The following is a 27,992-nucleotide window of genomic DNA, read 5'->3' as shown; positions in this document are numbered from 1 at the left end:
CGTGGCAGGTCAGGTGACCGCTCGGCGCGCCCCTCTTGCCTGATCGCGCGCGTTCTGGGCACTCGGCGCCCCTCCGCACGTGGCGTGCCCGCAGCTGCCCTCGCTCGTCCGGGACCCCGCAGCCCGCAGCCATGGCACCCGGCCAGCTCGGTGAGCCCCTCGCGCGCCCTCGCGGAGCCACGCCCTCCGCGTCCCTTCCCCGCGGCGTCCTCAGCTCACAATGGCGGCGCCGGGCTGCGCGCCGGGACTGCAGGCTCGTGGTCCGTTCGCTGTAGCGCGGCTGGCAGGTGTCTGACCCGGGGGAGGCTCCGGGTTAGGCCCGACCAGTGTGGGCCGCCGTGATGGCCTTGAGTTTCGTGACCGTCCTCCCAGCCGATCCCCCCACTCCCCAAGGCCTGGAAGGACTTCGTGTAATGTACTGCGAGTAGTGAGGGGAGATGTCTTCTGTTTCAGCCTTATTTAGTGTCTCTGACAAAACGGGCCTCGTGGAATTTGCCAGAAACCTAACTTCTGTTGGTTTGAATTTGATCGCTTCTGGAGGAACTGCAAAAGCTCTCAGGGATGCAGGTCTGGCAGTCAGGTAAGGCACAGCTTAGTTTTTAAGGTAAGTCCAATCCGAGGAACGGAGTGTGATCCCGTTGACCAGAAAGGAATGCACTCCCAGCACAGAGACTGAAAGAAGTCATTTACTCCTTCCAGCAGCGTTGGGAGGTTGGCACACTACTTACACACTTTGCAGAAGAGGAAAGTGAGGCTCCGATTTAGTAACTTGTGCTCAAGTTTACAGAGCACCGTGAGGAGTTAAGGGTTGAAGCCCCAGGAGACCCCATTTCAGAGCCCTCTTTCTTAGCCCCTTCCTATAGAAAATTAATTTAGGCAGGCCATTTGTTATTAAAGAAAAACCCAGATTACCTGATTCACGCGATTCACGTGATATGTTTGGACTGGCTCTGTAGTGAAACTGTTGACATTGTTAAGATTCAAGTCTTCCTGTGTTCCCTTACCACCTCTTAATGATATGAAGGCACGGATCTTTCATTCATTCCCTTCTTCACAAGCTGTTCCTTACCTGGCTGAGTGATGGGAAGAAGGAATGAATAAAATATAAATCAGCTGCCATTCCTGACCCCAAGGAGCTGGCATTCTGGTGGGAGAGTGGGCAGATAACTACTGAGGGGTAGAAAATGAATAAGGCTGTAGGAAAGCTCTAATAAATGGCAGTGACTTTTTTTTTCCTTTAAGTTTATTTATTTTGAGAAAGACAGAGACTGTAAGTGGGGAAGGGGCAGAGAGAGAGGGAAAGGGAGAGTTCCAAGCAGGCTCCACAGTGCCAGCACAGAGCCCAACGGGGGGCTCCAACTTGTGAAACCGTGAGATCATGACCCAAGCCCAAACCAAGAGTCAGATGCTCAACTGACTGAGCCACTCAGGCGCCCCTGGATTACTACCTTTTTCATTGTGTAATCCTGCCTTCTGTAGCCAGCTTTCCTAAATTTGACAAGTTCAGATGGCGAGAATGCTTTATTTTCTTTATTAAATAAATGCTTTCTATTTTCCAAAGTCTTTTTGCATCATCTCTCTGATGTTCTCATAAGAACCCTGTAAGAATCGTGAAAGACAGGCCAGCCTTTTCTGAAGAGCAGCAGGGTGAGAATCCAGTATCTCGGCTGTTCTTTCTTTTGGAGCATGATGGATGCTGTTGTAGTTGGACCTTTCAAATTAAGCAAGCTCCTCTTCTATAGCCTATTTTTCTCCACCAAACTTTGTATCATGGGACCGTTTCAGACATAATCAAAAGTAGAAAAAGGTAACGAGTCTTCATGTTGCATATCCATTCTTCAGTTTAAATACTTGGCAGCTGTGGACTCTTGTTTGCTCTCTGCCTCTAATCACTTCTTGCTTACCTCCATTATAACTAGGTATTTCTTACAAATTGGGAATGTAAATGTATTTCTCTCCCATTAGAGCATGAGACTGTTCACACTTCATATTATACACACACACACACACACACTGTCCTGTAATCCTAACAACTTTTCAGTGTAGGTAGTATTATCCCCATTTAATAAATAAGGAAACTGAGGCACAAAGAAGTTAGGTAACTTGCCCGAGTTCGTAACAGTTAACACAGCTAGTAAAAGGCAGAGCCAAGATTTTATCTCAGGAAGTTAACCTGGAGGTTGAGGTAAACTGATGAGATTTTAATTGGTGACTCTACAGCAGTGGGCATACCGAGACTCTTTGAAGACTGCAGCTGCTGCATGCAAATTCTGGAATACAAAGGAGCAACAAGCTTTTTAATGACCCCACATGGTTTTTCATTCTAAGAATAGATCTGCCTTCTCTGTTCTTAGCAATCATCTTCAGTTGGAGAAACTGGATTTTATTTCCCAAATGCCAGGAAAGGGAATTTTGAATTGGACAACATGTCACCAGTTTTTAGTGTGTGTTGGAACTGTGTGAGTCATTAGTCAAACACCAGTCATCTGCAGATGGCCCTTCATGGGAGACTGTACCCAGGAAATTCTGTATCCTATTGGAATTTGCTGCTTTAGTTTTTTTTAATGTTTATTTTTGAAAGGGGCGGGGAGGGGCAGAGAGAGGGAGACAGGATCTGAAGCAGACTGTGCACCTGCAGCAGTGAGAATGATGTGGGGCTCGAACTCACAAACCCACAAGATCATGACCTAAGCTGAAGTCTGATGCTCAACCAACTGAACCATGCAGGTGCCCAGGAATTTGCTGCTTTAAAATTTTTTTAACTTTTATTTATTTTTGAGACAGAGAGAGACAGAGCATGAACAGGGGAGGGGCAGAGAGAGAGGGAGACACAGAATCTGAAACAGGCTCCAGGCTCTGAGCTGTCAGCACAGAGCCCGACGCGGGGCTCAAACTCACGGACCGTGAGATCATGACCTGAGCCGAAGTCGGACGCTTAACCGACCAAGCCACCCAGGCGCCCCAGGAATTTGCTGCTTTAAAGTATTTATTGCTTTTTTATTATAAAGGCAGTGTATGTTGGTTGTAGAAAATTTGAAAAATGTAGAAAATTATAATGAAGGTAATAAATAGTTTATAATCCTGTTTAACAGTTGATATGCTTCCAGTCTTTTTATAAACATCTGTTTAATTTCATAGCTCGTACAGAAGATAGTTTTGCTTCTTGATTTTGTTCACCTAACATATTGTCAGCATTCTTCATGTCATTAAAATTTGCTTGTAAATCAGGCTGGGGAATAGGGGAGTTCATGTCAGTTTGGTGATAATGAATCGATATTTAAACATTGTTTTGCATTTGGCCCTTTGTCAAAGTTTGAGATTGTTTTTTCCAACTTTTTTTTCTGTGTGAAACTTTTAACATTTTACATAGATCTATTAATTCTTTGTTTAATGCTTTGAATGCACACCTTACGTATTTAATTTTAGTAGTTCTGTGATTTTTTTAAATGCTCAAACCTTTGGGGGTACCTGGGTGGCTCAGTCAGTTCAGTGTCTGATTCTTGATTTCAGTTCAGGTCATGATCTCACAGTTCATGGGATCGACCCCCGTGTCAGGCTCTGAACCTGTTTGGGATTCTCTCTTTCCCTCTCTCTCTGCCCACCTCGCTTGCATGTGCACGCTCTCTCAAAATAAATAAATAAACTTTTTTTTTTTTTTTTTAAATAATCAGACCTTTGATTCATTGGGAATTTATTTTTATGTGGAGTAAACTCGGATTATTCCAATTACGAATATCACTTTACTAAAACACAATGTTTTATTTTCCCACTCATTTGATATGTCATCTTTATGCTTGTTTATTCTTAAAACTGAATTCTTGTTTTTACTTTAGTCTGCTTCTGAGATATTTAGGGGATTGTTAGTGCTTTTTTGTATATACTGCTAAATTAGTTTTCAATTGAACGCATGGCTTACAATTCAGTTTCTGAATTCTGAAAATTAAGGCCCTGAAAAATCCCCCCCAAATGAGAACTGTGGACGTAATGTTGAAAGATGCTTTGGAATAGCATAAAATGGAAAAATGACAGTTCAGTGGAAACAGCAATATTCTGTTCATCTATTTTCAGAGATGTCTCTGAGCTGACGGGATTTCCTGAAATGTTAGGGGGGCGTGTGAAAACCTTGCATCCTGCAGTCCATGCTGGTAAGTGGTTGGTACCTTCAATTCAAAACAATCAGTGGTCTTCAGGAATATTTTGGTTGACTACTTTATAGAATAAATGAGGAAAAAGGCAGGTGATAAGCCCCCCCAGAAATTACCTGTGAGTCTGTATTGGCTTTGTCACATTTGCTGCTAAAGTTCATACTACGTTAGACCCTGTTTAGAATCTAGAATGCTTTATTATGTGATGGATTCACATCGTTTTCCTCTGCTTGCTTTTAGTCCTGATAACTAAAAGTGTTATTTCCTTCTGTAGTTAATGAAAATGTTTCAGTTTCTTGTGTGAAAAGACTTATTACACTCCACACTTAGGATAAAGTATCACAGTGTAACTGACTCAAAATAATTCTTTTTCAAAGTGCTTTAGTTTTGTTTATTCATCTGAGACCAAGAGTTACGTATTAACCAAAAACGGTAAGAGATAGGTGTATTGCTAATTACAGTTATAGTAAAATTTGGCAGAATAAAATCCTTAGGCTAAGGAGGATCACCAGACAAGCCACTTACTTTTGGGAGCACATAGATTAATGGAACTGGCAATGGTTATGTGAAAATTCCTTTTACACTTAGTTGCTTAAGAAAAGGGGGAATAATCGGTGTGCCTGGCTGACTCGCTTGGTATAGCATGCAGCTCTTGATCTCAGGGTTGTGAGTTCAAGCCCCATGTTGGGTATAGAGATGACTTAAAAATGAGAAATCTTAAGAAAAGGGAAAATGAGGAACTTATAACAAAGCTTTTTAAATATGCCCACTAATCTTTCACTATTTTGTTTTCTTTATCAGGCAGTATTAGAGGGTTTAACTTGATTGATGAGACTATATTGGAAAGAAGTACCTTATTATAATGTGTTTTTTTTAACTTAATACTTTAACTTTGTTAAATTAGGAATCTTGGCTCGTAATGTCCCAGAAGATAATGCTGACATGGCTAGACTTGATTTCGATCTTATCAGGTAAAAATTCTGGGGTTGAAATTTTAATACGTTGAGAATCAAAGACTGTAAGCATGACAAACACGGTGGCCCCCTTTTAAGACTAAGGTTAACGTTAGGTTTAGTTTTCTGTTCACTCACTGTAAACGTTTATTGAATACCTTCTATGTGACATTGTACATACGTGAGCATTTTTAGTTCTGCCAAGTTTATATTACCAAAATTCACGTTTAAACTAAAACAAAAAGAAAACAACAAAAAGAACTTTTTTTTTTTAAAGAAATTATGACCTACATTTTGATACATATTAACGGTGTACTTATTTGCATAAAAATATGCACTGTTTCTTTTCAGTGTATATAACACCTTTACTCAGATATAATTTCTATACCATAGAATTTCCCAATTTAAAACACAATTTAGGGGCGCCTGGGTGGCTCTGTCGGTTGGGCGTCTGACTTCAGCTTAGGTCATGATCTCACGATTTGTGAGTTCGAGCCCCGCATCGGGCTGTGTGCTGACAGCTCAGAGCCTGGAGCCTGCTTCGGATTCTTTGTCTCCCTCTCTCTCTGCCCCTCCCCTGCTCACACTGTCTCTGTCTCTCTCAAAAATAAAATGTTAAAAAAATTAAAAAAAAATAAAATATACAATTTAGTGTTATTTAGTAGATTCAGATTTGTACAGCCATCACCACAGTTAAAATTAGAACATATTCATCATCCCCCTCACCCCCAAACCCCCATACCCATTAGCATTCATTCTTCATTTCCCCCCAAATTTCTAACCCTATGTAACCATAAATCTGTTTTTTCTGTCTGAATTTATCTGTACAGGTATATCATACCAATAGAACCAGATAAAGTGGGGTCCTTGGATTTCTTAGCATGTTTTCAAGGTTCATCCATGTTCTAGTATGTCTTAATACTTCATTTTTTTTTATTACTAAAAAATAACCTATTGTATAGATGTATCCTATTTTATTTATTGTTTTATCAGTTGATGGGCATTTGGATTCTTTTCACATTTTGTATATTAGGAATGAGGCAGTCATGAGCATTCACGTACAAGTTTTTGTATGGACGTGTGTTTTTACTTCTTTTGGTTATATACCCAGGAGTGGAATTCCTTGGTCATCTCGTAACTGTGTTTAACCCTTCTAGAAGCTGCCATACTGTTTTTCAAGGTGCTGATCATTTTACATTCCCTGTAGGGGATGTTTCTGCACATCCCCACCAACATCTGTTAGCTAGCCTTTTGATTCTAGTGGTTCTGGTGGGTATAATGTGGCATCTCATTGTGATTATTACTGGCCTTTCTTAGTGATGTTGAACATCTTTTCATTTGCTCATTAGCCATTTTGTATAGCCTGTTGCAATCCTTTGCCCATTTTTTAATTGTTTTTAATAACATTATTAAGCTGTAAGAGTTCATTTTGTCCTATTAGGTGGATTGTTTTTTCCTTTCTGTAATGGTGTCCTTTGACTATCACAAAAGCTTTAAATTTTGATGTCCACTTTACTTTTTCTTTTGTTGTCTGTGCTTTTGGTGTTATATTTGAAAAGCAGTAGCATAATCCAAGATAATAAAGATGTAAGAGTTTTCAGTTTTAGCTCTTATGCTTAGGTCTTTGAATTTTTTTTAAGTTATTTTTTACATATAGGTGTGAGTTAGAGGTCCAACTTCATTCTTCTGTATGTGGCTGTCCAATTGTCCCAGCATCGTTTGTTGAAAAGACTTCTTTCAGAACCCCATTGAATGGTCTTGGACACTTGGCCTATATCTCTGTCATTAAGCCAGCACCACATCATTAGTTTTATCTTTGTGGCAAGTTTTGAAATTGAGAAGTGTGAGTCCTCCAACTTTGTTGGTCTTTTTCAAGATCATTTTGGACATTCAGGGTTTCTTGCATTTCCACATGAATTTTGGGGTCAGCTTGCCCATTTCTGCAAAAACCAGAGTTGGAGTTTCATAAGGATTGTATTGAATCTGTATATCAATTTGGGAGATGTTGCCATCTGAATATTGAGGCATAAACTGGGGTGGCTTTTCATTTGTTTAGATTCTTTAATTTTTTCAACAATGTGTACTCTTTAGCACACACGTCTTTTGCCTTTGTTAAACTTATTCTTAAATAGTTTTTGTTTTTGTTTTTGATTGTACTGTTAGTAAAATTGTTTTCTTAGTTTCACTTTCGAGTTTTCATTGCTGATGTGTGTGTAGTTCAGTTAATTGTATGTCCTACAGCCTTGCTGAATTCAGAGATAATAGTTTTTGTGTGCATGTATGTGAAATACCTTGATTTTCTATATACAAGATAGTGTCATCTGCTAATAGAGATACCTTTACCTCTTCCTTTCCAATCTTGATGCTTTTTATTTAATTTTCTTTGTTAATTGACCTGGCTACAACCTCTAATACGATTTTGAATAGTGGTGGTGAGAGTGGACATCCTTGTGTTGTTCTTGATCTTAGGGGAAAGCATTCAGCCTTTTGCCTTTAAATATGATGTTAGCTATGGGTTTTAGGGTTTTTCTTAACTACCTTTTATCATGTTAAACAAGTTCTTTTCTATTTGTTGAGTGTTTTTATCATGAGTGGATGTTCAGAATACTTTTTGTGCATCTGTTGAGGTAGGTGGGTTTTTGTCCTTTGTCTTATTGACATGGGCTATTACATTAACTGTTTTTTAGATAGCAAACCAACCTTACGATCCTGGGGTAAACCATACTTGCTGCCATGTGTGCTTCTTTCTATATTTTGTTGGATTCAGTTTGCTAGGTTTTTGTTTAGGAATTTTTTGTTTTTATCAGTTTTTACCAGTTGTGCTTATTTCACTGGGTGTGAACCTGCCCACAGAGCCCCTCACGTTGCAGGCCCGGGCACAGAACTCTACTCCACTGGTTAATTTTAGATTAGTTTTGTATCTTAAATTATTCTTTTGGCCTTACTGTTGCTGTCGTTGTATATGATCTCTCTGAAGACAAAACAAATACTTCACCCTTAGAGTGGTCTATCATTTTTCATCATTATACCTAACCCGTTGGAAATAGAGTCTAAAATTGAATGTCGAAGGTAATAGTGATTGTATTCCAAAATGAGGATGTTATCTACAGCCTTGTATTTTGCATTTCTGTTAAAATTTAACCAAATTTTTTAATGACTGGATCATATCATAGGAGCTAAGTGTACCTGGACAGCAACATTGCAAAATGATTTAGGGGAAATATGTTTTGAGAGTACCTGCTGACCAAAGCCACTTATATTTACCTATGTTCTGCAACAGTGGGAGCTCCTGATGTCTCAACATACTTTTTAGAATTCTAAAATGCCAGGCTTATATTTTACGTCTTTAGACTCTTTGGTCTTGTTAAAGCTACTGACTGACTTACATGTAAACCCCATAAAGTTTGTGTTTCTAATGGCAGCTAAATCCTTTTTTTTGGCTTAGGGTTGTTGTCTGTAATCTGTATCCCTTTGTGAAGACAGTGGCTTCTCCAGATGTAACTGTTGAACAGGCTGTTGAGCAGATTGATATTGGTAAGTTAGAAAAAACATTTGAAGACTGACAGGGGAGGATTATTATATCTTATTTATTTATTTTTGGACTATTTACATTTATTTATTTTTACTTTTTGCTTTTTTTATTTATTATTTTTTAGAGAGGGAGAGGCGGGTCCGGGGGTCAGGGGGCGGAAAGAGAATCTTAAACATGCTCCATGCTTGTGGAGCCCAACGTGGGGCTCGATCGCGTGTCTCTGGGATCATGACCTGAGCCAAAATCAAGAATCGGATGCTCAACTGACTGAGCCACCCAGGTGCTCACTGGCTGTTTACATTTTAAAAGATATTTTGTTTTGATGTTCACTGAAAATCAAAAAATTGAGAGAGCAGAAAATAGTTACTGCTCCCAGATTGTGTTCTGGGATGACCATAATTCATCTATATTTTCTAAGCTCTTTCTTTATATAGAAATACCTCTGGGGTACATTTTCCTTATTTTTTTAAGGCAAAAATTAAGGTAGAAATACGTATACAGTGACTTTATTTAAAGGAGGTTAAAGTCATGGAAATACAAATTGTCTTGTTCTTCCAAGGTGGAGTAACCCTCCTGAGAGCAGCAGCCAAAAACCATGCTCGAGTAACAGTAGTATGTGAACCTGAGGACTATGTGGCCGTTTGCACAGAGATGCAGAACTCCGCCAGTAAAGACACCTCCTTGGAGACTAGACGCCAGTTAGCCTTGAAGGTGGGGATGCACTTTTATCGAGCAAAGTGTTTGCCAAACCAAATGGTGTTCAGTTTTTAAAGACCATGTCACTCATCAGGCCTCTGCTTGGAGCTGAAATCCTTTTCCTATAAGTGAAGAGAACCAAGCATTTCAGAGGTATAATGTCAAAAAGTTGAAAGACACTTGGAAAGAGAATGATTTGTTGTGTTCTTTAGTGATAGTGGGTGTCTTTCTTGCACAGACGTGTGTGGGAAGGAGTGTGGTTTGCTCTGTGCTACCTGAAACCCTCTCGCCCCAACTTTGGTAAATGCTGCTGGTATTTCACAAAACTTACCCTTTTTGTAGGCTTTCACTCATACAGCACAATATGATGAAGCGATTTCAGATTACTTCAGGAAACAGTATAGTAAAGGAATATCTCAGATGCCCTTGAGGTATGGAATGAATCCTCACCAAACTCCTGCCCAGTTATACACGCTGAAGCCCAAGCTTCCCATCACAGGTAAAGGCTGTGTGTTAGGTGGCATAGTTTGCTGTGTGTGGGTGTGTGTGTCTTTCTCTGTATTATATCTGATGTGGTTCACATTGAAAAGGTAAATGAAATTACATCATGCCTTTCAAAGCCACTGGAAGTCTGAGGTGCTAGGTGTTCTCATGAACAAAATCTGTTGAGACAGTCATGGGTTCTGGAGAGAGGTCAGGTTGGAGATGGAGTTTGAAATGTCCTTGGCAGATAGATGATTTTGAAGATGTGGGACAGGATGGATGGATTTCCTAGAAGAGGTCAAGATGTGGAGGGACCAGCTGAGGAACACAAGGCTAGAAGACTGGCAGGGCTCCAGCTGGTTTGGAGTGCTGCTAAGAACAGGAAAGTGACTGTTTGATCCCGGAAAAATTTCATGAAGCAATTTCCTTGGAATGATGGTTCTGGAAGCCCAGTTGAAATTGGCCGAGATAGGAATGTGAGGTTAGGAGATAACAATAATAAAGATAGTTCTTTGAACAGGAAAATCAGTTAGGACTTCCATGGGTTTGTAGAATTAAAAGAGGCTTTTCACTTTTTTGTCCTGTTTTATTCTTGAGGTGAGCATTAGAACACGTGCTCCTGTCTGGTTGGGGACAGGGCGGGGTGGGTTGCATGCGTGCAGAGGGCAGGGAAGAGAGTTGTGTGTGTGAAGGCCTTGGGTAGGAGTGCTGGCCTCGGGTGACCACAAGGACAGCTCTCTTCATACACTGGGAAGGCAGGGCGAGAGCACGCTTGTTGGTACATGGGGTGGCAGGAAGATGCGGGTACTCCTGTCTGCTTCTCCTTTCCCTTGTTACCAGCAGAGAGAGGAGCAGGGAGCAGGGTGGGAGATTTGAGGAGAATTTCAAATACTCCTTTCTTTCCCCTTTCCATTCACTGGATCCAGTCCTATTTTTACCCTACTTCAGATACATTTGGAATCTCTTCTAACACTGCCAGCCCCCTCAGTCACCCCAAAAGTCTCCAGACTGCAACAATCTAATTTCTCTCTGCTTTGTCTTTTCTACTCATGGCAGAATAATCTTAACCATGTAAATCAGGTGACGTTACACCCAATTTGAGACCATGCATTGGCTTTCCTTCCCACTTGAATGCCTGTGCAGGTAACAAACCCTGTTATCTGACTGCTCTTCCGTGGCAACCCTCCCCTACCCCATGCTCCTCAGCGCCTTGTTTCCATTTGGTCCACAGGCACAGTGTCTGCGGCCTTTGCTCTGGTCTTCGAGGTCTTTTTTGCCATTCAGATAATCACCTTAAAGTCACCTCAAAGTTTTCTCTGATCACCCAGACTGAAGTAGCTGCCCATCACACTTTTCTGACAACACGACTTGGTTGCATATACAGTAAAACCTTGGTTTGCGAGCATAATTCATTCTGGAAACATGTTTGTAATCCAAAGCACTTATATATCAAAGTGAATTTCCCCATGAGAAATAATAGAAACTTAGACGATTTCTTCCCCAACTGAAAAATACTCATATAAAAATGATTACAATAATGTAATATGATACAAAATAATAAAGAAAATACAAAATACAAAGAAAAATAAATTAACCTGTACTTACTTTGAAAACCTTCATTGCTCATGTGAAGGAGACGAGAGAGGAGGGTTATTGTGTAGGACGACTTTGACTATCACTAAGGGAATCACTGCTGTCTATTGGCTCAGTGGCATCTTCTTTTTATGCAACTTGAACAAGGCACCTATGTAATGATACTTGGTTTTGCCTCCTTTTGAGGATTTCATGGAAAGTTGACATTGCATTGTCCTTAAGCAGATTCATCGCTCACACTGCTGCGGCTTTATTTGGGTGGTGCTTTTTTACAAAATTTTGCACTGTTTTCCACATTTTACATATCTCCCTAATCTCATTACAAGTGAGGGATTCCTCTGCCTTTTTCTTCTCCTCTGCAGACGAGACACAGACTTAGACTTACAAAGTCTTGCAATTTTGGCCACTCACATAACCTCATTCGTACTTTTCGATAATTTTCTTCTTCCACTGTAATCATCGTCTTGCCGCCTTTCTTTTCAACCTTTTTCTGCATAGGGGCCATTGCATATGCTCACACGGATGTTGACTACAGTACAGTATTAATAAATTCTTGTCATACACTGTATTGAATGTAACTGGCAATAAGGCAGCAGAGGAAAGGGTCTGAATGAAGGAATGAAGCAAAGTTCCTAAGCTGACTGTTGTGTGGAAAAGCAAAGGACTGTCCAGAGGTGCTTTGACATGACAAAAAATACACTGGTGCCAGTTGTGGGCACCTTCCGATGTTCTGAAAAATCCCTGATTTCTGCCAAACACCACAAGCTGAGATGGAGCATCCGAGGATGGTAGACAATCACCCCACAGTCCTGCAGTGAGAGAGAGAGAGAAGAACCATTATCTTTGTTGTGATCCTGTGACATTTGGAGTCACATACTACTCATTGCAAGACATTGCTCATTTATCAAATTAAAATGTATTAGAAATTTGCTAATTTTGCAAGTTTGCTCGTCTTGTGGGATACTTAGAACAAGTTACTTACAATCTAAGGTTTTACTGTATTTATGTTTTACTTGTCTCCTCCCATTTTTAATCATCTTCTCCCGAGAACAGAAACCTCAGCTTTTTTCATAGCTTTTTGTTTATTGCTGCATTCTCAGTACTTAGAATATTGCTTGGCATGTTTCCTAAGTATTTATTGAATGAATACCTGGAAATTTGACATTTTGTATGAATTTTTACGTTTAGATTTCTTAGAAGAAATTCTCCTGTTTTATTCTCAGGTATTTCCTCCTTGTAATGTTTCCCATTTAGATTCTGAGGCAAGAGATACCTCCATGTACTTTCAGTTCCCGTATTTTTCATTTTCAAAAGCTATTTTGTTCGTGCTGGTCAAGGGAACTCTTTTTTAGGAACTTTTTTTTTTTTTGGTAGATTTTATCTTTTAAAGTAGTTAATAGATTCACAGGAAAATTTCTCAGAAAGTACAGAGAGTTAGTTCCCAGACATTCCCTCCCTCTGCATCTCCTCTCCCCAGTTTCCCCCTTTTACATCTTGTATTAGTATGGTATGTTTGTTAAAATTGAGGAAATAGTATTGATTCATTATTAACTAATGTCCACTTTACATTAGGGCTCACTCTTTGTGTTGTGTATTCTGTGGGTTTTGACATGTATAATGTCTTATATCCGCCTTGACAATATCATGCAGAATAGTTTCACCAACTAAAAATTTCGTCCATTCTGCCTCCCTGACTCCTGCTGCCATTCATATTTTTACCATGTCCATAGTTTTGCTGTTTCCATAATGTCATAAGGTTGGAGTCATACAGTATGTAGCCTTAACGCTAGCTTGTTTCATTTAGCGGTATGCGTTTAAGTTCCTCTGTGTCTTTTGGTGGCTTGAGAGCTCATTTCTTACTGTTTAACAATATCCCATGGTATAAGGATGTATCATAGTTTATCCATTCACCCCTTGAAGGACATCAAAAATGGAAAGACAATTTTTAACAGTTACAAAATTTGCTAAAAACTTTCAAGTCCAGGTTTTTGTGTGGACATGTTTTCAACTCATTTGTATAAGTATATAATATTTTCTCTTATCGTTTTCTACTTATTGCCTATTTTGTTTCTTCTCTGGCTCTCCCATAATCTCTATGAAGACAGTGATTGGGGGATGAGACATTGGGGGTGGGGGGCTAGCTTATTCACTGATAGTATTATCCCCATTACCTACAACAGTGCCCAACATTGTTGTAGGCACTCAGTAAATATTTGTCAGAGTTTTATTTTTAGAAGTATGTATTATCCAAGATAATACAAAGGAAATGCAGTTATAAATTGGCTTTTAACTAATGGCTCCCATTTTTTTGTATGTGCCGAATTTATAATTTATATAAATATATATAAATATTTATCTTGCTATTGTCAAGAAAATAGGCAATGAGAAACTCTGAAATTGTAATCTTTTTAACTGCATTTTAGGCAGAGCCTACTGAGGCTGGTATAAAAGAGGAAAAATCCAATACATTTTCCCCCATCCACAGCTCTTGCATTAGTTTGTAGTAATGTTTTTGTATTGACAAAGTTTACGGATTAGATTTTGTACTACCTCTAGAATTGCCATGACTGTTCTTAGTTCTGTACTAAAGTGGATCCCTGATGATCACTGGTCTTGTTCTCCTGTTCCTGAAATCACTGTTGGTTTATTTCTAGATTGGCTAGATTTGGTTTCTTCAGTAGCATATAGCATATAGCATATGTGAGTGTGTATTGTATATTCTTTTTGGGCAGGGGGCTGGTGAGGCAGGCTAAGGCTCTAGTGTTTTGGTCTCTGTTTTCATCAGGTTCTTTTATGCTTGTGTATATGTCTTTGCCTCTTAATTATACTTCTCTGAAAACATACTCGTGCAGCCTTGACATAGGTTATGTTTTCAGCACTGTATATCTGACTTGATTGATCCTGCTTGGTAACATGTTGTGTATGTTTCCATATGTAGTTCTAAATGGAGCCCCCGGATTTATAAACTTGTGTGATGCTTTGAATGCCTGGCAGCTGGTGAAGGAACTCAGAGAAGCTTTAGACCTTCCTGCTGCTGCCTCTTTCAAACATGTCAGCCCAGCAGGTAAAGCACTGCTTTCTGAATGCTCTGGAACTGTTCAAAATGCACTTTTTAATTTTAGAAAGAATTGACATGTTCTAATGTGAAGTCTTAAACCACTTTTTTCAAGTCTGTTAACAATATTGATATGGTAGCATGACAAAATTTGGTAGTAAATTAACACATAGATGTTATTTATGTGTATGTAATTTTGTAACATTACTGTGAGATAAGAGGATCAGGAAAATGCTTTTTTATAGTGGAAACAAAAAATAAAGTAGAATGGTTTAATGCAATATGGCTAAATATTTTTCCACAAGGTTGAAATAGAACTGATACAAAGAAGTTCTAGGGGCACCTTATCTGTAACTTTTTATAGCCATTGTATAAGATACAGTTTTACTTCTATGGCTAAGTCAAATCTAACACATAATTCTTTGAAGCTTATTTGATACTAAGGTGATATAAACAGGAAAGAAATAAATGGTATGGGTATCAAGCCGGGTGGAGGGAGTCAGTAATGAAGCAAACTAACTTTGTAGATGTGTGGTGCTGGCAGACCCAGTGGTTGTTTTCAAAAGGCAGGGAGAAGAGATTCCCCCCTCCTCCCCCTCCCCTGCAACTGTATTTTTGTTTAATTATCTGGCCAGATTTTTGTGTAATTTGGCATGGACACTAGAAATTATGCTGCATAGACCAGATGTTAAGAAAAGTTGCTTTGGGGCACCTGGGTGTCTCAGCCTGTTAAGCGTCCGCCCCTTGATCTCAGCTTAGGTCTTGATCTCACGGTTGTGAGTCAAGCCCCGCAATGGGTTCTGCGCTAAGCACGAAGCCTACTTTAAAAAAAAAATACATATATATACATATATATATATATGTATATATATTGTCTTGATTTAGGAGATGATAAGTAGTAACGTGTGGGGGTTTATTTTATGGTTTTCCATACCAGGTGCTGCTGTTGGAATTCCACTAAGTGAAGATGAGGCCAGAGTCTGCATGGTCTATGATCTGTATGAAACACTTACACCCATATCAACTGCGTATGCAAGAGCAAGAGGTCGGAACAGTAAAAGGGTTTTTGTTTCTTTGTTTGAAAAAGAGAAAAGAATGTTTTATCCTAAGTAGAATAAAGTAGTAATATCTTTTCTTTCAGTAAAAGATTCCAAGTTGTCTTTGTTTTTTTTTTTTTTATTAATACTTAGGAATGACTGAGTGCCTTAGAATAAATTTGTTTATAAAAGTGTGTGCTCCTATTTTAATGTAATAAATGGAAACATAATTAGAATTTGGTGCATCTGATTTCACATTAGGCTGTTGAGTACATTGTTTAATATATGACTAAAACTATATGGTTGTTTTAACTACACTACATTTGGTTAGAGTTATTTTTTATGTATTTCAGAAGTATCTAATTCATGAGGTTAATAACCTGTGAATATTACTGTAACATTTATGGAAGATCATTGAGAAACTTGACAGCACTGTTCACCTTCTACAACAGGGTTAGCAGACTGTGGCTCGTGGGCGAAATAAACCCAGCCTGCCACCTACTTTTGTCAATACAGTTTGATTGAAGCAGGGCCAAGTCCCTTCGTTGATGGGACTGATTTCTACAATGGCACCGCTGAGTAGGTGTGACAGAGACAGTGTGCCTGCAAAGCTTAAAAAGTATTTGCTATCAGGCCTTCCACAGAAAAAGTTTGCTAAATGCTGCCTTAGAAGTTAAAATTAAAGAATACTTTGTTATGATCATTTAAGTGGCTTATTAATCTGTTATTTAGATCTTATATAAATAATAGAGTTAAATTTAGAGAAATGGATTTTATATGATCATATTGGGGTTTTTTAAACCCCTTTTTCTATGCAGAGACCATTTGTAACACTTCATTTTTATTTTTATAGGGGCTGATAGGATGTCTTCATTTGGTGACTTTATCGCATTATCTGATATTTGTGATGTCCCTACTGCCAAAATTATCTCCAGAGAGGTTAGTGGACTTTCCTGTATCTTGATCCAGGCATAACTGAGTAAAGCTCTATTTGTTCATAGTTTTCATTGAAACTATAACTTCTCATATTTATTTACACCATTTCTAAATTAAGTTTATCATTTAGAATGTTCATATTTTATGTAGAACGTGAATCCTTGACTGAATTGTAATTTTGAGATTTAGTGAGTGTTTCAAATGAATATTTTGCTATTATGATAAAGTTTTAATTTATATATTTAGGGTTTTTTTTATATTATCTAGTAGTCATTATCTTAATGCCAAAGTTAATGTTTCTAAAGAGCAGAGGATGATGTAATAATGATAGCCTTACCGTAAACCTTTGTAGATCTGTAATGAAAGATGTTGTATAGGGGAAGATTATAAACTACTCTGAAAAACTAACCCCCATTAGTTGGATACCAAACAAGCCTTCTGGAAAGGTGGGTTTTGGGGCAAGGAGACAGACTGAAAGAAAAAGATAGCTTGGAGGGAAAACAAATAGGTAGAAATGAAGGCTACATGAGCTTGACAACATTTAGTTGCTTTGGGGATTCTCCCCATGACCAATACCATCCCTCTACCATCCCCATCCACAGTGGAGCTGACCTGCTGTGTTTTATGCTAGCATAAGGCTTTGTAGTAGGACTTCGCTATCTTTCAAAGATGTTAAATATGGTCCCTTTGTCTTGCTGTTGAGGTACTTGCTTTGCCTAAGGTTATTAGCAAAGATGTAATCTGATCCCCATGCCCTGCTCTTGTGGAACTTGCTTTGCCGAAGGTCATTTTGCTAGTACTGGCGGAGAGGGCACTGGAGAGGGCACTAGAGCCGGCTCTTTCTAGTGCAAAACACTTGATGAACAGGATAGTGAGAAATCGTTCTTCTTCTTAAGGTACATGTATTACTGTGAATCATTTGTTTGTTCTTAGTTAAAACTGAAACAGCCCGAAACCCTGAAAGGAGAGCAAGTGAGATAAAGTCAGCTGTAGAACTCTGTGTTCTAATATAGGCTTATCTTTTCCAGGTATAGGTACTAGCATTATCTGCTGGAGAGAGAAACCAGAAAATGCTGCTGCATTAAGACAGATAATTGTGTTTAGATTGCTTAGGAAATGTTCCCTAATTTTTGAAAATAGAAATTAATGTTTAAAGGTCGCCTGGGTGGCTCAGTCGGTTAAGGGTACAACTCTGGATTTTGGCTCAACCCAGCATAAAGCCCTGTGTTAGGATCCGGGCTGAGCATGGAGCCTGCTTGGGATTTCTTTCTCCCTCTCTGTCTCTCTCTCTCTCCCCCACCCCACCTCTCCCTCTCCCTCTCTCAAAATAAAAACTTTAAAAAAATTAATGTTTAATATATTTATAGGTATCTGATGGTATCGTCGCCCCAGGATATGAAGATGAAGCTTTGAAAATTCTCTCTAAAAAGAAAAATGGGAGCTACTGTGTTCTTCAGGTTAGTTTAATTCATGTTTGAAATAGTAATTTGTTTTCTTATGTTTCTTTTCCCCCATGTTTAATCTTTTCTTTATGATGACAACTTTTGAATTTACCCTTTACTGAAGTTTCTTTAATTTTTAATCCTACAGGGTTTTTTTTCTTACTATTAATTTTTTGGTTTAAGATGAGGGTAGCCTCCTTAGTCTTAGTTTTAAATTCTAATTAAAAAAAAAAAGTTATTCAAAAGGTGTTAAATTTAAATATCATTTGATGAAAGGCCTCCCCATCCTTCCTTTTTGCCACTATGTTACCTCTTTAAAAGTAATATTTTAAATTTCTTGCTTGTCTTTTCTGAAATAGTTGGTACTTTTTAGGAAATACTTGCATTTCTTTTTCTTTTTGTTGTTGTTTTTTCCTCCTGACACAAATGCATACAGTCTGACCATCTTGGAAGTTTGCCCGGTATGGGTGTAGCTTATGTAGCCAGTCACCCAGTCATTAGCCACCACACACGCTCTGCAGTGAATTAGGACTGGGTCAGTCTGTGATAGGTCCTGCTCCTCTTTGAGGTTGTCCCATCAAATTTTATGTCTTAATGGGATTTCCTAATAGCTTTGCCAGCATTGTGTTCTTTAACTTTTTCTTCTTATCAATAGGAGATAAAAATGGCATCTCATTGCAGCTTTAGTTTCCCATTATGTGTGTGGTGAACATCTTTTCATATTTAAAGTATTTTTTATTCCTTATTATAAATTATCAGACTATATTCTTCGCCTATTTTTCTAATTGATGAGATTTTTCCTTACTGATTTTTACACACTCTTAGGTATTAGGGAAACAAGCCCATAGTCTAAGATCAATATTGATGCCTGGCCATTCTATTATACCCATAGTGAAAGGATCTTACACATGCTTAAATTAGAAAAAACGAATATAAGCTTGCTTATAATGATTTTTTTGTAAAGTTAAATGAAAAATGTTAAAGGTTGTAGATGTGTTGGTTTTGACTCTATATTTGTATTTTAGATGGACCCGTCTTACAGTCCAGATGAAAACGAAGTTCGAACTCTCTTTGGTCTTCGTTTAAGTCAGAAGAGAAATAATGGTGTCATTGACAAGTCATTGTTTAGCAATGTTGTGACCAAGAATAAAGATGTAAGTTTGAAAATATCTGAACTGTATGCTAGTTACTCAGTGAGTATTTTTAATATTTATAAGCTTATGCATTTTTAAAGACTCATATTTAAAAATGGTTGATGTGCAAATGTCTAGCTCATTTTTAAGTTATCAAGTAAGTTTGAGAGCTTAAAAAAAGAATAAATTATGATATTAGAAGCTAATGTGTGTATGTACATAGAGATATTTATCTTCATTTCTACATAAATGGCATCGTATCTTTTATGATTCTGTTCCATAACTTGCCTTTTTACCATGCACTAAGCTGCAAATATGTTTTCTATATCAGTAAGTGTAGATCCACATCTTCATCTAAAAGGCCACATGGCGATCCATGTATAGATGTACTAGGATAGATACTTAGATTGTTTCCATTTTCAGTGCTGTGATCAGTGTGTTCACGTAGTCAAGTTTTTGTTCTTGTGCTGTTTGTCATCTGTTAGGAAGGACACGTTCCTAGGATGATAGTGGTGATTTTTTTCTAGTATTTATATATACCCTGTCATTTAATATGCATAGCACTCTAGGTGGGGGTTGGGGAAGGGTGACTACCCGATCATCTCTATTGTAAAGATCACAAAATTGTGACGTCAGGTACAGTTAAGAAATTTGTCCAAGGTTGCATAATATGGAAATGGATGAGCTGGTATTTCTTTTCTGAAATCTCTTAATCGGACCTTCGATTTTGAAGGATATTTTTACTGGTTCTAACAGCTCTACTTCCCCCGCCCCCCGCCCCGCCCAAGTACTTAAGATGTGTAACTACACTGTTTTGTGGTCTTACCTGCTGGTATGTCTGGTATTTTTGATTGAATGATTGGGTATTGAATGTGAGAAAACTATAGAGCTATTTTGAAGGTCTGGATGGTGTTTTTTTCTTCCCTCCAGAAAGAGCTGACTTCTCCTTTTGACCGGCAGATCAGATGGAGTCCGACCATCTTTATCCTGGCAGGAATTAAGCTGACTTGAATTTGGGCTTAAATCTTTGTGAGGACCAGTCTGTTTACGGTTCACCCCTGCTCTGCTGAAAGCACCAAGGGTCTGCTAGTATCACTTTTCCCTGGTGTACTAAACTCCATTTTTGCCACTTATTCCTGTAACACTGCCAGAATTTGGGCTCAGTTCCTTTACCTTTTAGCTTACTGCCTTTCAACTTAGAAAATGCTTGAAGCAAAAAGCATACGGCTACACTCGTTTCTTCCTACTTCCTTTATCTCTGGGATCTTTGCCTCTCAGTACTTGCTGTTTTACTACCTCACTGTTGAGCCTGTTTGTTCCTGCAAAAAGGTTTAGTCTCGTAACAAGTCATTCACTGTAACAGAAATAGAAAATGAGGAGGTACAATTGTTCCCAGGTCTGACTCCTGAGGCTTTAGGTAGAGTTGCTGAAAGTAAACCTCAGAGCCTTTATTGGAATAATTTGATCTGTTAATAAGTATATGGTGATTGAGACATGATTTTTGTTGTTTTATTCTTCCATTTTTATTTTTAAAAATCAGTGGTGCCCTGAAGTAAAGGAACATGGTAGGCATTTCATATAGAAATAGCTTTCAGTCCTTTGCAATCTACTCCTTTGGTCAAGGCTATTAAGTACTGGGATTTCCAGATGGAAGCATGGTTTTGTACCATTGTTACTGTAAGCAGCTCACATTATAACATAGTAATATGAGGCTCTTTTTCTTCTTACTTTATTAACCTGACTGGTTAATGTGTCTTTTTAAAATACTGAAACAGTATTGTCCTAGATTCCATAGTACCTCTGTTGACAACCCTGCCTGCCTATTGAGACTCTTACTTTTGTAAGTTTTCCTTATAGGTTTGTAGGTATTGGACAGATGAATAATTTAACAGTATTTGATAGATTTTGTACCTCTGACTTACTAACTTAGATGTTTTTTTACAAGGAATGAAATATGGTTTTAATGCCTCTTTTATCTAAATTCTTCTCTACTTATTTCGTATGTATTTTTAATTAGAAATTTGGAAAGTAAAGCATAAGAGTGATGGTTTTATCTTTCTTTGTATTGCCCTCTCCTTTGAAAGCAGTGTTTTGTTAACTTTTCAGCCTCAAAATCCTTGGAGGTGTAGAACAGTGGGAGAAGCATAAGGATTGATTGTGCATTAAGAATTAGTGAACATGGGGCGCCTGGGTGGCTCAGTCGGTTAAGTGGCCGACTTCGGCTCAGGTCATGATCTCGTGGTCAGTGAGTTCAAGCCCTGCATCGGGCTCTGTGCTGACAGCTCAGAGCCTGGAGCCTGTTTCAGATTCTGTGTCTCCTTCTCTCTGACCCTCCCCCGTTCATGCTCTGTCTCTCTCTGTTTCAAAAATAAATAAACGTTAAAAAAAATTAAAAAAAAAAAAAAAGAATTAGTGAACATGGTTGAAATATTTCCTCTTCCATTTTTCTTAAATAATGCTTTAATTTGTTTTAACTATTTGTGCCATGTATATATGACTGGATTCCTTCACTCCCATCCCCATACCATCTCCCCCTTGAGATGTCTTGTCTCACATTTCTTGATCCTGTCTCAGAATACCAGGGTTACGTTTCAGGGCAGACCTGTAGGAAAGCTGGTTTATGTTATTCATCTTTCTTAGAACCAAAGGAATAAAATGTATAGTTGGTGACTCAAACAGATACAGACAGGAAAGGATATACTACATTAATACTATCTCAGAATAAGAAATTCTTAAGAAATTCTTTTAATTGAGCTTTTAATTTTGAAATAAAAATGAGAATTACAGATTACAGGCACTGTTAAGAATTCCCATGTACCCTTTGCCCCATTTCCCCTGATGGTAATATAATGCCTTGTAATACTGCAGTACAATATCACAACCATGGTAATGATATTGATACAGTTAAGGCACAGAAAGAATGCTTCCACGACCACAAGGATCCCTTATGTTGCTCTCTTACAATCACACTCCCTTCCTTCCTGCCTCTACCCCCTCCTTAACCTTGGATAACATCTAATCTGTTCCCCCTTTTATAATTTTCATTCATTGCACATTCATGAGTGAGTTTTTCTGTGAGCATAAGTTCTCATTCCTCTGTTATAAAAGGCCCAGGAGTATCATCAGTGGCTGCTGGGTAGTATCATAGTTGCATATTTAGTTTTTTTAATTGCCAAACTGTTTTCCAGAGAGCCTGTGTGATTTTGTGTTTTACACCAGCAACATGTGAGTGACCCAGTTCTATGCATTCTCACTAGCTTTTAGTGTTGTCGCCCTTTTTAGTTAGGTGTGTAGCAGTATCTTGTGATTTTAATTAGCATTTTCTAATGGCTAGTGATGGGTGTTTTTTCATATTTATTTTGCCGTCTGTGTATCCTTTTTAGTGAAACGTTTCTTTGTGTCTTTTGCTCATCTTCTAATTAGATTGTTTTTGTCACGGAGTTTTGAGAGGTCTTTACTTGCTTAAATAGTAGTCCTTTTTTGGTTATGTGGTTTGCAAATATTTTCTCCCAGTCTGTACTTTGTCTTGTTTTTTTTTTAAACTTCTTTTTTTTTTTTTTAACGTTTATTCATTTCTGAGAGAGACAGCATGAGTGGGGAAGGGGCAGAGGGAGAGGGAGAGGGAGACACAGAATCCGAAGCAGGTTCCAGGCTCTGAGCTGTCAGCACAGAGCCTGACGTGGGGCCTGAGCCTATGAACCATGAGATCATGACCTGAGCCAAAGTTCGATGCCCAACCGACTGAGCCACCCAGGTGCCCCTGTCCTTTGTCTTTTTATCCTCTTAATACAGTTTGCAGAACAGAAGTTTTAATTTTGAAGTCTGATTTTAATTTTGATGAAGTCTGATTTTTCCCTTAGCTAATTGATCAGTTAGCTGCTGCTTATAGTCTTTGTCCACATAGATAATCCTTCTTTTCAGTTTGTATTTGCTCTTTACATTAAACATAGTGACAGGGGTGCCTGGGTGGCTCAGTCAGTTGAGCATCGACTTTGGCTTGGGTCATGATCTCACTGTCCGTGGGTTTGAGCCCCGCATCGGACTCTGTGCTGACAGCTCGGAGTCTGGAGCCTGTTTTAGATTCTCTGTCTTCCTCTCTCTCTGCGCCCCCCTCCCCACTCATGCTCTGTCTGTCTCTCTCTCTGTCAAAAATAAACAAACATTAAAAAAAATTTTAAACATAGTGACATTTCTGGCTATAGCAATTGCTTTATTCTGTTAGGACTGGTAGTTCACAAGTATTTTTGAATAGTTTCTACTTAGAATATTCTAGACAAAGCAGAAAATGATCGTAATTTGATTTTTCCTCAACAGCCATGGCTCTGTGTAGACATCACAGTTGTTTGTGATATCTGTGAAAATTATTCTCCATGTTCTTTCTCAACATAAACTTTATCATGTTTCCATATATGTTCCTTGGCACTGTGGTAGAGAAAGTATTGTTTGTCGGTTTAGGAATGGATATGGTACTTCCACAGCATGATATGTAAACACACTTAAGCCGGAGTTGCTGCAAAATGGCATTAGTTTGAGTCCGTGATGCATTAGGCACTGCTGAGTTCCACAACAAGTATGTTGAATGTTGATCTTTTTCAGTAAAACACAATAGTGTTTTCTATGAACAGTTAATTCCATTCTATCATTTGAAAGGTACAACTACGGGGCGCCTGGGTGGCTCAGTCGGTTGGGCGTCCGACTTTGGCTCAGGTCACGATCTCGCGGTCCGTGAGTTCGAGCCCCGTGTCGGGCTCTGTGCTGACAGCTCAGAGCCTGGAGCCTGTTTCGGATTCTGTGTCTCCCTCTCTGTCTGCCCCTCCCCTGTTCATGCTCTGTCTGTCTCTGTCTCAAAAATAAATAAACGTTAAAAAAAAAAAAAAATTTAGAAAGGTACAACTACATCATAGGTCTATAAGAAAATGACCTGTAAGATGCTTAACGTTTTCCATCGGAGCTACAAATTCCACTGTAGTTGACTGCCCTGTGTCTTTTCAGTTGCCAGAGTCTGCGCTCAGAGACCTCATTGTAGCCACCATTGCTGTGAAGTACACGCAGTCTAACTCCGTGTGCTATGCCAAGAATGGTCAGGTAACCACACTCTCAAACCCACTTCGGGCAGACTGTTGTTTTTCAAAATGATACTCGTCCCTCAGGTGATAGACTGCTTGGAAAGGAAAATTGGCCAGGTTTTTCTTTCCTGGGTTTGTTGGTATCTACTCAATAATGTGGTAGACCGTTAGAGCTAGTGATGATCCCAAAGTATCTTCAGAATGACATATTAAAATTGGGCGTATTACTTCTTGCCCAGACTGAGTTGGCACATTTGGGTTAGTGGGACTGTAATAGCCGCTATAAAACTAGTTTATTCACTTCCCTCCTCCTGATGGCTGTGATATTTCCAGTGAAGAGAGAGTCAAGAATAGTACTGCTACCTATTACTCCATATTTTTGTAGCTTGTTGGATATTTTTGCGTTATTTTTAAGGTTATTTTACCAAGAATCTGTAGACTGCAAGTTAACGTGATCTTTTAAAATCAGGTTTACTGAGACATAATTTATATACAATAAAATTTACTCTTTTTAAGTGTCGAATTTTGAGCAGTTTGCCCACATTATGTAGTTCGATTAATACCACTACCACGAGCAAGGTGTTGAATGTTTCTTATAGACGTCAAGCGAGATATTTCACTTGTTTCCTAGTGGGCTGAGCCGTAGAATGCAGCACTGAGCCAGCTCCTCCTGGGGGTCTCTTCTAACTCTGGACTGAACTGGTTCTGCTTTCGCCATAGCTTCCGTGGCATTGGGAGCCCTTCTCATGGTGTCTTGAGCTCTTCTTGGCACCTGTTAAATTATTTGTCCCATAAGTGGGGGAGAGAAAGTGTGGATATTTATTAGCATGTGACCTGGAAGACTTTGAAATTCAGAATTTTAGTGATTGTCAACTGTTAAAAGACTGCTTGTCTCTGTTAACAAAAACTTGGGGGATTGCGGTTACTGGTGTTCTTGGAGTCGGGTTCTAATAAGTTCCAGTAAGACTGTGCCTCACTACTGATGTCCAGGAGTTCTAGAAACTTACAGAGTATTAATAGCCATACTTCAAATGTCACCGAAGAGGTAAAATGTGTTAATAGTAGTTACTGACATCTACTCTCACCCTTAATAACTTAAGAATTATTTGTATTTTGGCCTACTGTTTTTTTCACAGAATTGATAGATTTTAGGAAATGTGCACAAAAGACCTGTTTAAAAAAAATATCGAAAGAGAGATTCATCTTAATGTTCATGTTCTTCAGGTTATTGGCATTGGAGCAGGACAGCAGTCTCGAATACACTGCACACGCCTTGCAGGAGATAAGGCGAATTACTGGTGGCTTAGACATCATCCACAAGTGCTTTCAATGAAGTTTAAAACTGGAGTGAAGAGAGCAGAAATTTCCAATGCCATTGATCAGTATGTTACTGGAACCATTGGCGAGGTAAAAGTCACTGGGTTTGTGAGTGGAGTATACTGGTATGCTCACTCTTTTCTGTAACAGGTATTTTTCTTAAAATTTTACAGTGTCTAAAATTGTAATTCTAAACTTTTTACCAATTCTCCATTGTCTGCTGTCTTTAATTTTTTTGTTCATAGTTAATCCCTTTCTGATACCACAGACCTTCCTTGTCTTTTAAAATTATAACCATTGGTTTAGTTTTATAACTTTGTACTTTCCCTGTTGGTTTTGAACTTTTGATGGCAGGGACTATTTTTCACCTATCCTGAGGCTTCTTTCACAGTGCCAACCAAGCATGATGCTTCTGCATGATAGGTGTGTGTATTCAACATGAAATACAAATTATCTGATAGCGGGTAACCAGTGCCTTCTCCCCCTGCACTTTCTTTTCTTTTTTTCTTTTTTTTAATGTTTGTTTTTGAGAGAGAGAGAAAGAGTGTGAGTGCATGGGGGAGGGGCAGAGAGAGAAGGAGACACAGAATCAGAAGCAGGCTCCAGGCTCTGAGCTGTCAGCACAGAGCCGCATGTGGGGCTTAAACTCATGAACTGTGAGATAATGACCCAGGCCGAGGTCAGACACTTAACGGACTGAGCCACACAGGTGCCCCTTTCCCCTACACTTTCTACCAGAGTCATTAACAACTCAATTTTTGTTACATTTCATATTTAATGTCTTCTATTTTGAAGAAAGCATACGGGTGCATTAAAATGACAACTGTTGGTGTACGTGGGTAGCTCAGTCGAGCAGACCATGATCTCACCGTTCATGAGTTCGAGCACCACATTGGGCTCGCCGCTGTCAGACTGCCAGTGCAGAGCCCACTTTGGATCCTATGTCCCCTTCCCTGTGCACATCCCCCCCTTGCACTGTGTCAAAAATAAATAAACGTTAAAAATAAATAAATAAGTAAAATTGCAGCTATCAACAGCCTGCTAAAGATCTAGAATTTAAATCTATATTTGGACATAGCAAATGTCGATAAATCCTATGTGGAAAGCAAAAGAGAAGTCTGGTAACCGGATACTCGATAGTCTCCTGAGGAGGTGAGTTAACCACATTACATTGTCCACAGGTTCAGGGACAGGAATCCGTGACATCATAAGTGTCACATAAGTGTGTCTTATAATCATAAAGTACTTAAAACATAAGCCTTTCTTTTTTTACTCTAATATTGGTATTATCCTGTTTAATATTACTAGTGAAATCTTGCTCGTAGTTCTGGAAGGATCTTTATATGTACGTGAACAAGAGTTAAAAGTATGTTGTTTTAGCCAACAAATCATCCAAAATGGAAGCACCTTTTTAAAAATGTGAATACCGTGAATCATACCTTGATTTCATCTGTAACTGACTGTAGACTTGAGGCTGTGTAAATATAGTTCTAGAACATCCATCATCATCTGTTTGCTTGTTTTGATACAGGGATATAAAATAGTAGATTTAATTTAGGCAGAGATTAAGAAACAAAATATATTTAGAATAAACTGATTTTGAAAGTAAATGGTATAATCTTTATTTGGTACACTTAGAATTACTTTTCTTAATGAAATGTTAAAAGCATCAAAAAAAATTCTGGAGATGTAAATTGGAATGAGCCATTATTTATAATTAAATCCTGGGACAAATGCCCAAGTGCTTTCTGGCATTCTGATTTGCATCAGATAGTATTAAAGATTGTATCCAAAATCTTTCTTTCCCTTCTCTACCCCCTTCTCATAGGATGAAGATTTGGTAAAGTGGAAGGCATTGTTTGAGGAAGTCCCTGAACTGCTAACTGAAGCAGAGAAGAAAGAATGGGTTGACAAACTTAATGAAGTTTCTATCAGCTCTGATGCCTTCTTTCCCTTCAGAGATAACGTAGACAGAGCTAAAAGGGTAAGTGTGGAAATGATGTGCATTTGCACAGAATTGATTATGATGTAAAACCACTTCAGAAACCCTGCTTTTGGTGTTTAAGTTCTGTAAGTTTTATAGCCAGGTTATGGCAGTGTGATCAGGAATATTTAAGTATTTTACTTTTCCATTTGATGTTCTTTTGCTCTTTTGGCCGAGCGAATCAGTCTGTATTGTGAACCCTTGTTAGCTTATGCTCTGTAGAGGAGTATTTTGGTTCTTGCGTGTCTTCACCTGAACTTGTGTCTTGAAAGTCAATGTCTCTTCTCCCCGCAGAGCGGCGTGGCATACATCGCTGCTCCTTCTGGTTCTGCTGCCGACAGAGTTGTGATAGAGGCTTGTGATGAACTGGGAATAATTCTCGCTCATACGAATCTGCGGCTCTTTCATCACTGATTTCGTTGCACAGTATTTTATGGTTTGCTCATGTGTAGGTGAAAAATCGCATGTGACCTTTTGACAGATGCCTTTTTTAAAAAATAAAACATTAAGTCTTAGTTATCTTGGATCCACAGCTTCTGGTTGTATTTAATTTCTTGAAGTTACAGGCTCTCTAGCATGACAAACATTACCCACAAATACTTGTGTGTAAGAAATACAGG

The 27,992-nt window shown here is 38.7% G+C and overlaps 1 protein-coding gene across 2 annotated transcripts; it reads left to right on the top strand.

Annotated features, from left to right (window-relative positions):
- Nucleotides 1–28: 28 nt before the first annotated feature.
- ATIC (5-aminoimidazole-4-carboxamide ribonucleotide formyltransferase/IMP cyclohydrolase) lies at nt 29–27,898 on the top strand. 2 transcript variants are annotated; one of them, XM_049614966.1, is made up of 16 exons: nt 29–150; nt 454–580; nt 4,069–4,145; nt 5,050–5,116; nt 8,544–8,632; nt 9,190–9,341; nt 9,669–9,825; nt 14,341–14,466; nt 15,395–15,502; nt 16,348–16,433; nt 17,798–17,887; nt 18,898–19,026; nt 23,998–24,090; nt 25,296–25,478; nt 27,217–27,372; nt 27,667–27,898. In XM_049614966.1, exons 1-16 carry the CDS (start codon nt 132–134, stop codon nt 27,784–27,786), a joined length of 1,779 nt encoding a protein of 592 aa, XP_049470923.1. In that variant the 5' UTR covers nt 29–131; the 3' UTR covers nt 27,787–27,898. The 2 variants fall into 2 exon arrangements, with proteins under 2 accessions (XP_049470923.1, XP_049470922.1); XM_049614965.1 differs by lacking the exon at nt 29–150 and adding an exon at nt 189–287.
- Nucleotides 27,899–27,992: the final 94 nt, after the last annotated feature.

Source organism: Panthera uncia, assembly GCF_023721935.1.
Source record: "Panthera uncia isolate 11264 chromosome C1 unlocalized genomic scaffold, Puncia_PCG_1.0 HiC_scaffold_3, whole genome shotgun sequence".
Lineage (NCBI taxonomy): Eukaryota > Metazoa > Chordata > Mammalia > Carnivora > Felidae > Panthera > Panthera uncia.
The sequence above is the reverse complement of the archived record's forward strand: the minus strand, read 5'-3'. Positions and strand labels throughout refer to the sequence as shown.

Coding starts and splice junctions, on each gene's coding strand:
- ATIC (XM_049614965.1), top strand. CDS start 221: ATGGCGGCGCCGGGCTGCGCGCCGGGACTGCAGGCTCGTGGTCCGTTC. Junction 581..4,068: donor GATGCAGGTCTGGCAGTCAG/GTAAGGCACAGC, acceptor ATCTATTTTCAG/AGATGTCTCTGAGCTGACGG. Junction 4,146..5,049: donor GCATCCTGCAGTCCATGCTG/GTAAGTGGTTGG, acceptor TTGTTAAATTAG/GAATCTTGGCTCGTAATGTC.